At 37.4% G+C, this 12524-nt stretch overlaps 2 protein-coding genes across 2 annotated transcripts in view; both read right to left on the bottom strand.

The window, feature by feature from the left end:
- LOC125224414 (heat shock 70 kDa protein 18-like) overlaps positions 1-9575 on the bottom strand; it is a 43825-nt gene extending 34250 nt beyond the window's left edge. Inside the window, exons 1-2 of the mRNA XM_048127817.1 lie at positions 9362-9575; positions 7829-8844 (exon numbers count right to left, since the gene is read on the bottom strand). Coding sequence (XP_047983774.1) covers positions 7829-8844; positions 9362-9575 — 1230 coding nt within the window. The remainder of the gene's footprint in view (positions 1-7828; positions 8845-9361) is intronic.
- A 2923-nt stretch (positions 9576-12498) lies between these two features.
- Positions 12499-12524, bottom strand: part of LOC125224395 (heat shock cognate 70 kDa protein-like) — a 1678-nt gene continuing 1652 nt past the window's right edge. Inside the window, exon 3 of the mRNA XM_048127795.1 lies at positions 12499-12522. Within this exon, the coding sequence (XP_047983752.1) occupies positions 12499-12522 (24 nt within the window). The remainder of the gene's footprint in view (positions 12523-12524) is intronic.

Raw genomic sequence — 12524 nt, 5'->3', positions numbered from 1 at the left:
CCGGTGGTTCACGGTTCAAGATTTTGGTGAACCTGAACCGGCCCGCCAAGGTCTCGGCGGTTCCGGTTCCGGTTCAAAAAACCGGCGGTTTTTTCGGCGGTTCCGGTCCGGTTCGGCGGTTTGGAATTTTGTTTTTGTTTTTTTTGCTTTTTTTCTATAGAAATTGAAAAGGCGTGTAAATAAATTTCAAAGAATAAGGATAAAATTTACAATTTTATTGATATAAATATGAACAATTACAATGTACAATATATTACAAGTTACAACGAGTCAACGAGACTAGACTAGAACTAGAAGTTACAAACTTTCAATTATTTATAACCATTACAATTTACAAAAGACTTGAAGTCTTACACAATAAATTTAAAAACTTACTTACCTATTTGGCGATTGACGGTTGGCCTATGCGGCATGCGCGTTCAACGTTAATCAATCATTATCGGTGAAGTCTTGATGCGCTTCCTCTACACGTTCGTCCCAATTTGGCTCTTGTTCTCTCAAGTCAGCTTTGGACCAATTGTCAAGTTAAAGCGGATTCGACGGCGACAGTGGAAGCCGGAACGGCAAAAATCTCCTTGGCCATTGATGCAAGTATTGGAAAATCTTTTTCATGTGTTCCCCACCAATCGAGGACATCGATTTGGGCGGCGGCGGCAGTAGGAATTCCTTCATCATTAAAGGAAAAGCGTGAATCATAATACAAATCTAACTCACTTACCGTACTCGAGCTCCTTCCGCCGGTGCTGTAGCTGTATAGATCGGCTAATTGGGATTGGGCATCGGGGTCATCATAATGAAATCCGAATCCAAAATCGCGATGTTGAGAATGAGAGGTAGGTCTAGATCTGACTTGGTGGGTGGCGTTATACTTGGCTTCATATTCGGTGTAGAGAGCTTGCAAGTTATATTCGAAGCTATGTTGGATAAGAGCTCGGTTCGGGAGGTTTATTTGAAATGTTTCGGATAGGTTTACTCCGAATGAGTCATTGGTATCATTTTGGAGGGCTTGAAGTGGAGTAAGATAAATAGAACTCAAATTGTTATAATAAAAATCTAAAATCTTGGAGGTACCGGCTAATTTCCATTTCGGATCCAAAACCTTTGCAATCAAGAACACTGTTGGAATCTCACTGAAATACTTTAGCCATTTCTCAATCATATAATATAAAACACACATCAATTCAGGAGAATTGTAAGCATTTTTCATCGCGGTCTTAAAAGCAAGTGAGATATTCATGCAATGTTCTAAAACACGAATAGAAGTACAATAATAAACACCAGATAATTCAACAGTTGCATTTTTGAAATTTTTGAACAATTTAAATAAACTCAAGCTTTGGTCCCAACAACTTTTTGAAAGATATAAATCACGAACGGGATAAGTTCTAAAAAATCACATAAAGCATCTTGGTGCTCCAAAGTAGAATTCAAACAATCATATGTCGAATTCCATCTATGAGAAACATCCATTTCAAAATTTGTGTACCTTAACTTCTTTTGATGGCAATATTTCTTCCAAGCTTTCCCAATAGGCGGCTTTTGATGAATCAATCTAACAGCAATTCTAATAGGACCAACATGCTTTACCCAAAAGTCAAGTGCATCTTGTACACATAAGTTTAAAATATGACATATGCATCTTTGATGAAAATACTTACCATCGATTACCGGAGAACAAGCTGCGATTAACTCAGTAATACTCGCGGTGTTAGCAGTTGCATTATCAAAACCAATAGAAAATACCTTATTGCATAATTGAAATTCATTCAAAACTTGAATGATTAAAGAAGCAATTTCGGGTGTAGTGTGCGGTGTAGGAAATTCTCGAAAACCAATTAAACGTTTGTTCAAAGTCCAACTATTGTCCACAAAATGACATGTAATGCTCATGTATGAGTGATTGTTAAAACAATCAGTCCATACATCAGAGCAAATGTTCACTTTGTGGCCCAAATTTTGTAAATAACGAGATAATACTACCTTTTTTTCCTTACACTGTCGAACGGTAGATCGTTGAACAGACATTCTACCAATTTTTTTGGCAGCCACGTTAAAAGAAGTTTGCATAGTCACCTCATATTTTTTGTCATCAAACGTATCGAAAGGAAAATGCTTCATTGCAGCCCATCTAGTAAAAGCTTCAGTCACAGTTTTAGGATCATATTTAAAAAGAGGGTTACCTGATTGAGGACCTGAGCCTGAGGCTGAGCCACCGGGAGGGAAGTTTAGTTGGGTTTGGGTAGCGGTGAACGCCACACTCCACCGGATGCTTTGTCGTCAAATGACGGCGGAGAGTGCCATATCCCCCACCAGTCGAAAATTTGTAGACGTTCTTGCAGTAGTTACAATATGCATTAAAAGCGGATGTCTCTTCTTGAGAGTGCGGATCATCACTACTTGAAACTACCACCGGGACCTTTTTGTAATGTTTAACAAAAATGTCGGATTTCAATGCCTTCCTAGCGGCACCGGGTGGAGGAGGAGGAGGAGGCATGTCCTCATTTCCGCCGATGCTCGACGGAACACGGGCACGAGATTCATCATCATTGTCGCCGTGGTCCGAGTCCGACGAAATATGCACGTCGTACTCCTCACGATAGTCACCTTGGTGGTAACTACCTCCAGCTCCAGGACTGGCCTCCATCCCCCCACCTCCACCTTGTTGCATTTGGGTGAGTAGCATGGGAGTCCGATGATCTTCTTCAATCTATAAATATTATATAAATAATAGAACACAAAATATATAAAAAATTTCAATCTTATGAAATTATAAATTTTAAAATAATTAATGAAAATTTTCAACTTATCACTTACTTGCATGCGTTCAGCCGCCACTCTAGAAACCTCTTCCATAATTTCCCGACGACTAGGTCACTTTGATCGTCGACTACCTCCTTGATCTTGGGAAATTCCTTTGCCACGATCACCACCACGGGAAGAAGACATTTTGCAAAGTGAAAGAAATAGTATGGAATATGGATATGGTATGGATTATGGTATATATTGTATAGAGCACAAGTCAACAACAAGTAAAGTAACAACTTAATTTAAATTTGAGCACAACAACTTAGTAAATTGAGCAAATTAGAGAGAATGGGGATAGAGAATAGAGAAATTGAGATTGAGAAGAGAAATCCTTGTTAATACAAGAATGGGGTAAGTAGAAATGATGTAGAAGGGGGTATTTATAGATGAAAAATTGAGGAAAAATTTGATTAAAAAAAAAATAAAAAAAATTGAAAATTTGAATTCGGCCGGTTCAGCGCCAAAACCGCCGGTTCAGGGCTGAACCGCCGGTTCAGTCCACGGTTTCTGAACAAAACCGGCGGTTTCTGGGCGGTTTTGCAGGCCTAATCACTGCACCTATGAATGGCACCTGAAAAAGCATCGGAACCGGCGGTAACCGGCGATTTTGGTCGGAAGCTGCCGGTTTTCTGCCACACCTAGCCTGCAAAGCATGCATACCTACACCCTAGCCGGAATCCTACCGTTAGACCCGTTGAACCGCCGGTTTAAACCGGCGAACCGGCGGTTTTGAACTGCCGGTTACTGTTCATCCATTTCTCGAACTTGAACCGGCCCGTCTAACCCGCGAACCGTCTCACGGTTCGAACCGCCGCCGCCGGTTTCGGTTCCGGTTCACGAACCGGCGGTTAACCGGCGGTTCGGTTCGGTTTGTGCACCTTTAGCGTTAAATGGCCGAGAATTATTTATTTTGGATTTGATTTGATTTGATTGATTAGACTTTAATTTTTCAAGAATATCTTTATTATCTCACTTCATATATTATATATAAATATGCGTTAAATGTGATTTATTTTCTTTGGAAGAATATCTTTTGTATCACACTCCTTGTATTAATATATATGGAGTATATGAAACAAGAATAAATAATAAAATATTATTATCCGATTTCTCACTCCCTTCAAACATTTCTCCGTTACGCACACCTTTTAATATTTTTTGACGTTTTGCTTTCTTTTAGTTGCAGAGCTGCAGTTTACTGCTACCGTCATTAATGGCTGGCAATGGAAATAGACGGGCAATTGGGATCGATTTGGGGACGACATACTCGTGTGTGGCGGCATGGCAGCACGACCGCATTGAGATTATACCGAACGATCAAGGCAACCGCACCACCCCTTCTTACGTAGCTTTCACAGCCGCCGAGAAGCGTCTCATCGGCGACTCCGCTAAGAATCAAGTCGCCAACAATCCCAGCAACACTGTTTATGGTCAGTTTTTTCTTTTAATATTCATCTTCTTCATGTCGAATATTTCTAGTAAAGGGTATCGCCTTTTTATTATTAGTGGTATAGGGGTGAGTTAAGTACTTTTCTTAAATTGCGAACTTGCTAACTCATCAACGTAGTGTATTAAAAATGTGAAAACGGTCACATTAAAATGTCAGCACATATTTGTGTTGACATTTAAATATCAATGTCAACATAATGTATTAAAATATTAACTTAAGTTCATGTTAACATTTTAGTATCCTTAAAAAACTAAAAGAAAATCATGTATTGATCCGGGTAAATTTATTTGATTTTACAAAAAAAATCGAAATATTTCATGTCTTTATTGACCTGACGAGGAAAAAAGAAGTTATTCTTATTTTTATTTTAACATGTACTTCTTAATAAATTAAATTTCAATGAACGAGGATGATTAGGATTGATGTAAATACATGACTGCTTTTTTTGAGTTTCGAAAGCAAAGGTTAAAACTTTATTTTTATATCTTATATACGAATAGAAACTCGCTTTAAATGAAAATCAAACCGCGACCCTCACCAACGAATCTTTCTTTTGTATTGACCAAGTAAAAACCTCATTCCTTTTAACTCCAAAAAATGACAAAAGCTTTTTTTTAATTTGTAAATGTTAAGTGTTGACATTTTTAATACATTCCACTGATGAGTTAGCAAGTTAGCAACTTAAGAAAAGTTAACAAACGCAAGAAAAGTTAGCAGCAGATCACACACCTAGTGATATATATGTATGCAAAAAGAAGCATAGTTTTTTTTAGTTCTTTAAAGTTTGTTATTTTGTCATGAATTATTTCTGACACAGATCTCAAGAGATTGATCGGTCGCAAATTCAGTGAAAAATCAGTTCAGACTGACATTATATTTTGGCCGTTCAAGGTCATTCCTGACGCTGACGACAGGCCTATGATTGTGGTAACCTACAAAGGACACGAGAAACAGTTTTCCGCTGAGCAGATCTCTTCGATGGTGCTCACTAAGATGAAGGATATCGCCGAGGCATATCTTGGATCAACAGTGAACAACGCTGTCGTCACGGTGCCGGCTTATTTCAATGACTCTCAACGTCAGGCCACCATTGCCGCTGGAGCCATTGCCGGCCTTAATATTGCGAGGATCATCAATGAGCCATCGCATACGGACTGGATAAAGGGGGTAATGTGGCTAAGAATGTGCTTATTTTCGACCTTGGTGGTGGAACGTTTGATGTGTCTGTGGCAACGATTGATTCTGGTATCATTGAAGTGAAGGCTATTGCTGGAGATACTCATCTTGGAGGCCAAGATTTTGACAACAGAATGGTGGATTACTTCATTAAAGAGTTCAAAAGAAAGAAGGGTAAGAATATAATGGGAACTCAAAAGCTATTAGGAGATTGAAAAGTGCTTGTGAAAGAGCCAAGAGGATTCTTTCCTACTCTTTGGAAACCCCAATTGAGATTGAATCGTTGTATAAGGGGATTGATCTGTTTTCGACTATTACTAGTGCTAAATTTAATGAGCTCAACATGGATCTATTCAACAAGTGTATAGAACTGGTTGAGAAATGCCTGAGTGATGCAAAGATGCATAAGAGTAGTGTGGATGAGGTGGTGCTGGTGGGCGGGTCGAGTAGAATTCTGAAGGTGCAGGAGTTGTTGAAGGAGTTTTTCAATGGGAAGGAGGCGTGCAAGACCATTAATCCAGACGAATCCGTGGCGTACGGTGCTGCAGTGTTGGCTGCCAAGTTGAGTGGTGAAGGCAATGAGAAGGTGCAGAATGTGGTTCTTTCAGATGTTACTCCTTTGTCTCTTGGTATTCTTTGCAATGGAGATGTGATGAGCGTAGTTATTCCTAGGAATACACCTATCCCAACAAGGAAGTGTAGAAATGATTTCCATACATCTGTGGACAATATGACTGAGGAGAACTTTTCAGTGTATGAGGGCGAAAGAAGCAAGGCAACAGAAAACAATCTGCTAGGTAATTTCACACTCAAAGGCTTTCCAGCAGCGCCCAGAGGTATTGCTAAGTTCAACGTGTGCTTCGACATCGATGAGAATGGCATCTTGAATGTGTCAGCGGAGCACACAAAGACTGGAACGAAGAACAGCATCACCATCACAAACTACAAGGGTCAAACTACAAGGGTAGGCTGTCCAAGGTAGAAATTGAAAAGATGATTGAGGATGCAGAGAAGTACAAGTTGGAGGATGAGGAGTACAAGAAGAAGACTAAGGCCAGGCGTGATGTGGAGGACTACGCCTACGACACGAGAAACGTCATTAGAAGTTCAGCAAAGCTCAAACCCAATGACAAGAAAAAGATGGAGGATGCTTTCAAATCTTTCACACAGTGGTTGGAATCCAACAAACATGCAGAGGCTGATGTTTTTAAAAACAAGATGAAAGAGCTCCAGGCTATTTTCAATCCCATCATCACCAACATGGATTAAGGATGAAAATTGATTTTAAAGACAACATAAACGAAGATACTATATTGACTTTAGTCTCTTTTGATAATATTTTTTCTCTCTTTTTCCCTTATTCTTCTTGAGCATATAAGTTCTGGTAAATCGTATCTTTAACCACTTGCGTGATAAAACATTTTCATTATTTGAACAACACATAAGCTATAAGAGTCATTCAAAAGATGCGAAAATAAAACGTGTGTTTACCGTTCTTGGAAGTAAAAAAAATGTTCCAGATACAAAATTCTTTCCCTAAATTCATCTGCTTTGAGAATTTTGCCAAAAGGGAATCCTCTAACATAAACCAAGACAGAGGAAGTATGCTTTATGTTGCAGTTAGATTAAAATAAATAAATACAACATGCATTAAAAGCTCATCCCTAAAACACAGTCTCCATAACAAAAGAAAAGAAAAAAGACACTGCAGAGGATCATGCCATTACACATCTACTCTTAATCCAATTCGATAATCAAGGGACCAGAAGAGGGCACAGTGCTGTGATGCATCTTGGCAACAATGGGATCATAAATCATCTTAAGCTCCTCCATTTTCTCTTTGAAAGTATCAGCCTCTGCCAGTCTGTTCGACTCCAACCATTTCATAGTAGACTCAAAAGCCTTCTCTATCTTCTTCTTGTCAGCTGCTCCAATCCTAGCTGCACATCTGGTGTTTTTCCTCATGTCACAGGCGTAGCTTTCCAAAGCATTCCTCGCATCAGCCTTCTTCCTATACTCTTCATCCTCCCTCTTGTACTTCTTAGCATCTTTCACCATCTTTTCTATTTGTTTCTCAGACAGCCTGCGCTTGTCTTTGGTAATGGTAATCTCTTTACTCAACCCGGTATCCATGTCCTCTGCCGACACAGTCATGATACCATTTGCATCAAGGTCGATGCACTCTTTGATATTAGGAACACCTCGGGGCGCTGCTGGAATGCCTTTGAGCATAATCTTCCCCAACAGATTGTTGTCTGTTGTCATGCTTCGTTCACCCTCGTACACTTTAATTGTTATGGCCCTCTGATTGTCTTCGGCCGTAGTGAAAAATTTCTCCCTTCTTGTTGGAATTGGTGTATTCCTCGGAATAATTACATCCATCGCACCGTCATCAACTTCAACCCCAATTGATAGCGGAGTAACATCAAAAAGAACAACATTCCGCACCTTGTCATGGACTTCACCACTCAACTTGGCAGCCAGCACTGCTGCACCATATGCCACAACTTCGTCTGGATTAATGGTCTTGCGCGCCTCCTTCCCCCCAAAAAACTCCTGCAGCATCTCCTGCACCTTGGGAATCCTACTCGACCCGCCTACCAGCACCACCTCATCCACACTACTCCTCTCCATCTTTGCATCTCCCAAGCATTTCTCAACCAGCTTCATACACTTGTTGAATAAATCCATGTTAAGGTCCTCAAATTTAGCACGAGTAATAGTCGAATACAGATCAATCCCCTGAAACAACAAGTCAATCTCAATTGGGGTTACCAAAGTGGATGAAAGGGTCCTCTTTGCCCTTTCACAAGCATTCCACAATTTTCTTACAGCTTTTGGATCCCCACTAACATCCTTTCCCGTCTTGGTATTGAACTCTTTCTTGAAGTGATTCACCATCCTGCTGCACATGTCCTGACCTCCAAGATGAGTATCACCTATTGTAGCCTTCACTTCAATGTCATCAGCCTTGATCATGGCCACAGTCACATCAAACGTGCCACCACCAAGGTCGAAAATGAGAACGTTCTTTGCCACAGAGCTACTGCCCCCATTATCAAGCCCGTATGCAATGGCTGCAGCAGTAGGCTCATTGATGATCCTCATAACATTAAGGCCGGCAATGGTTCCGGCATCCTTAGTGGCCTGACGCTGAGAGTCGTTGAAATTAGCAGGCACAGTCACGACAACATCCGTTACAGTTGATCCAAGATATGCCTCAGCGATATCCTTCATCTTGATAAGCACCATTGAGGAGATCTCCTCAGCTGAAAACCGTTTCTCCCCCCCTTTGTAGGTTACCACGATCATAGGCTTGCTGCCGGCGCCAGGAACGACCTTGAATGGCCAATGTTTAATGTCTCTCTTAACTGCCGGATCACTGAATTTACGACCAATCAACCTCTTTGCATCTGTGCAACACCAAGAGATAAGAAAGCAACAAAACATAACGGGGTTAATTCTTTTTGTGTTCTAGGACACAAATGCCATTCCATATTTGTACTGCATTTGTGTTCTACTACCTCTGTCCCGGAAAATTTGATACAGTTACTAATTCAGTCCGTCCCTGAAAATTTGATACACTTTACTTTTACCATTTTTGGTAGTGGACCTCATATTCCACTAACTCATTCCTACTCACATTTTATTATAAAACTAATCCTTTAAAAGTAGGACCCACATTCCACCAATTTTTTCAACTCACTTTCCATTACATTTCTTAAAACCCGTGTCGGGTCAAAGTGTAGCAAATTTTGGGGGACGGAGGTAGTAGAACACAAAACGAATTACCCAAAAACACACTTAAAATCAAGAAAATAAACTTGTGCTTTGATGTTTATTCATCTGTTTTTTTTTTCTTAGCATGATAAGAAAATTTTCCTCTCTACCAAAATAACACGAATACTAACGACAGAATAGTAAACACACCGAAAACAGTGTTGATCGGATTTTTGACGACTTGATTCTTAGCGGGGTCGCCGATGAGACGCTCGGTGCCGGTGAAAGCCACGTAAGACGGCGTTGTGCGGTTGCCTTGCTCGTTTGGTATAATCTCAATGCGGCCGTGCTTCCACGCAGCCACACACGAGTACGTAGTCCCCAAATCAATACCAATTGCGCGTCCTCTCCCCTTTTCCGTCATGAGTGATGCTTACAATAAACAGTGCTCTGCAACTAAAACAAAACTACTACAAAATACTATATCAAATTTCAACAAGGAACTGAAAGAACACGGCAACGTATGAAGTATGTTTTGGAAAAAGGAGAAATAGATTGAAAGAAGCCCTAATCTGGCGGAGGCTCACCCAATCAATATAAAGCGCGTCTCTTCCACTTCTGGTCATTTAACATTATTTTTAATTCCAGCTAAATGTATTAAACCAGTGTTTAGCAAATAAATAAATTGTTCACTAAAAATGCAGCAAGGAAAAAACAAAAATTTAAGTGCACGTGATGTATGTAGCTGTATGATCATTTTTAGATTATTAATAGGAATAATCTCATGCCAATCCGCTATTTAGATTTTGAATTTAAACAAAAAATATTGATTAAACTAAAATATTAAAATACATGTTCTTCATTCTATAAATGTCTCTTATTATCCTATCAATATATATATTTGTTATAATCAATTGGTGACTAATTACCAATCATAAATTAAAACCAAATCTTAGTCATTAAATTAGGATATCTAATGATTAAAATAATATTCCAATTACAAATTAAGACCAAATCTTAGTCATTAAATTAGGGGATCAAAGAATTAAAATAATATTCCAATCACAAAGTAAGACCACATCTTAGTCATTAGATTAGGAGATCTAATTATTTAAATAATATCAAGTGGAATATATTTTAAATTAAAAAATTATTAAATATTATAAGTATTAAAATGGAGAGGTAAGGATAGATGAATATTTTAGTAAGAGTGAGAAAAAGTGGCTTGGTGTATTAATTGGAGAGAGAAAGTTTTCTAAAAAGAAAATGTGTCATCTTAGTTGGGAAAACTAAAAAGGAAAATGTGGCATCTTAAGCAAGACAAGGGAGTATGTTATAGCAGATTATATATTTTACACTTTTGTTCATATTTTATCTACTATTTATTGAAATACGCGAGCTTTAATCTCATCAACTAATTTTAAAATATAACGGTATTGGATTGGTCTTAGTTGTAGATTAGATGTTACTAGTATCACGCCTGTGCTATAGATTAATATATTTTTAAAATATAAATTTTTAATTTTTAATTAATTAAAAAATTTGAATCAATATTAACAATGAACAATAAGAGTAACTCTTATATGAGAATCAAAAATCTATACAAATCAAAATTGAAGCATATTAAATTTGAAACAAATCATTTAGAATTTTTTCTGTTAGATCCATTTAACTTCCATTCATTTATTTGATCCTTGCTTTTAGGGGTTATAGGTGAGGAAAAATATTTTTTATTTGGAATTTTAAATCAGTTTAAACCTTAATCACACGTTTAACTCCCACTCACTCCACTTAATCATACTTTTAATGGCTTTTAAAATTAATTGTAGTATTTTGATGTTTTAATACCAACATAATGTTTTATTCATTCAGTTCTAATCGATGAAAAAAGGGAAGAACATGGTCAAAAGAGGGCGACCATTCAAGACCAATTCGAACACTGAAGATAATAAGTTTTGTCTATATGTTAAGGATTGTGATCTTGAACTCTATATAATGTAACAGATTAAGGCTTGTGGTGATATTTTTTTTATGTGCTTTGTTTCATTGTTCATAAGAGACTGATACATTATGCAATACACAATCCAGAATAATGTATAGCATATTTGTTAACATTGTTGTCATCCGCACAAGGTCTGGAATGCAAAGTGTTTGTGTTATACGTTACATTATTAAGCCCAATCAGTACATTAAGTCAGTGCTTAGACAGTAATGTATGATAATAAAAGCAATAATGTAAACAAATGTGCAAGGTTATGTACATTATTAATGTTCATTTTTTGTACTAGTTGTCGTTACATTATTCAAGGTTGTTGTATACATTATTTCTTAGTCAGCATACATTAGTGGCCATGTTTGTACTACATTATTGTGGATTGTTGTGTACATTATTTGTGCTATAGTTTACATTATTTACCCCAGTTAGGTACATTAAAACATATTCCTTATGTAGTAATGTATGCTCTCTACGACAATAATGTAAACGACATAAGTCTTCATGTTAGTATGTAGATACATTATTCATTTGGTGATGTAACATTATTCATTTTCAGCATGTCTTTATTTTAACACATATATGACGTATATTGTCTAGTATATGATTATAATCTCACTTCTATTATGAACTTTTAAACAGGGTCGAAGAGGACAAGAGTAGATTATAAAAATGACTTTGATGATTACTTTAAGGAGATGGATGTAGAGGATGTACGAGACGGAGGTTGTCAAAAAAGGGATGATGTACTCTATTTTAGGAGAACATGAATAGTGTATCAAGATTTTGTACTCCATTTAGTATTGCAAATGTAATGTAGTACTATATATTATTTTCTATGTTGACAATATTCGTGGAATATATTACATTATTTAACAAATTATGTTTCAGTATGTTATTCATCATGTATAAAAGTTTGTTATCTTAAATAATGTAAACCTACTTTATCAATAATGTAAGTCGTTAAAATTTAGTCATGTGGAATTATATACTTGGTTGAACAATGATGGAATAACAAGATACCAGTATAAAATATCATTATGTAGAATTCATTAATACGATAATAATATTAAATGAAAGAATGTCTATGTTTTGCAATCTGTATTTGAAATATATAAAATGATGTGAAAAAATTAATTAAGGCAACTAATCTAGAAGTTAACTAAAATAAAATCACGTAATGGTTTAGAGAATGAGAGATTCACGGGATTGCAAATAACCGTCCAATATGTAATCTCCCATATATGCCCTTTTTTATTTTTTTAATAATTTCTAGCAATTCCACATGGCAAAATACAGGACATTAGATTGACAAATTGAATGGATGAGATCTGCTTGGATATTTGACAAAAAATCAGTTATGGACCTGATCACATCCCT

This window comes from Salvia hispanica, chromosome 1, assembly GCF_023119035.1.
Source record: "Salvia hispanica cultivar TCC Black 2014 chromosome 1, UniMelb_Shisp_WGS_1.0, whole genome shotgun sequence".
Lineage (NCBI taxonomy): Eukaryota > Viridiplantae > Streptophyta > Magnoliopsida > Lamiales > Lamiaceae > Salvia > Salvia hispanica.
The sequence above is the reverse complement of the archived record's forward strand: the minus strand, read 5'-3'. Positions and strand labels throughout refer to the sequence as shown.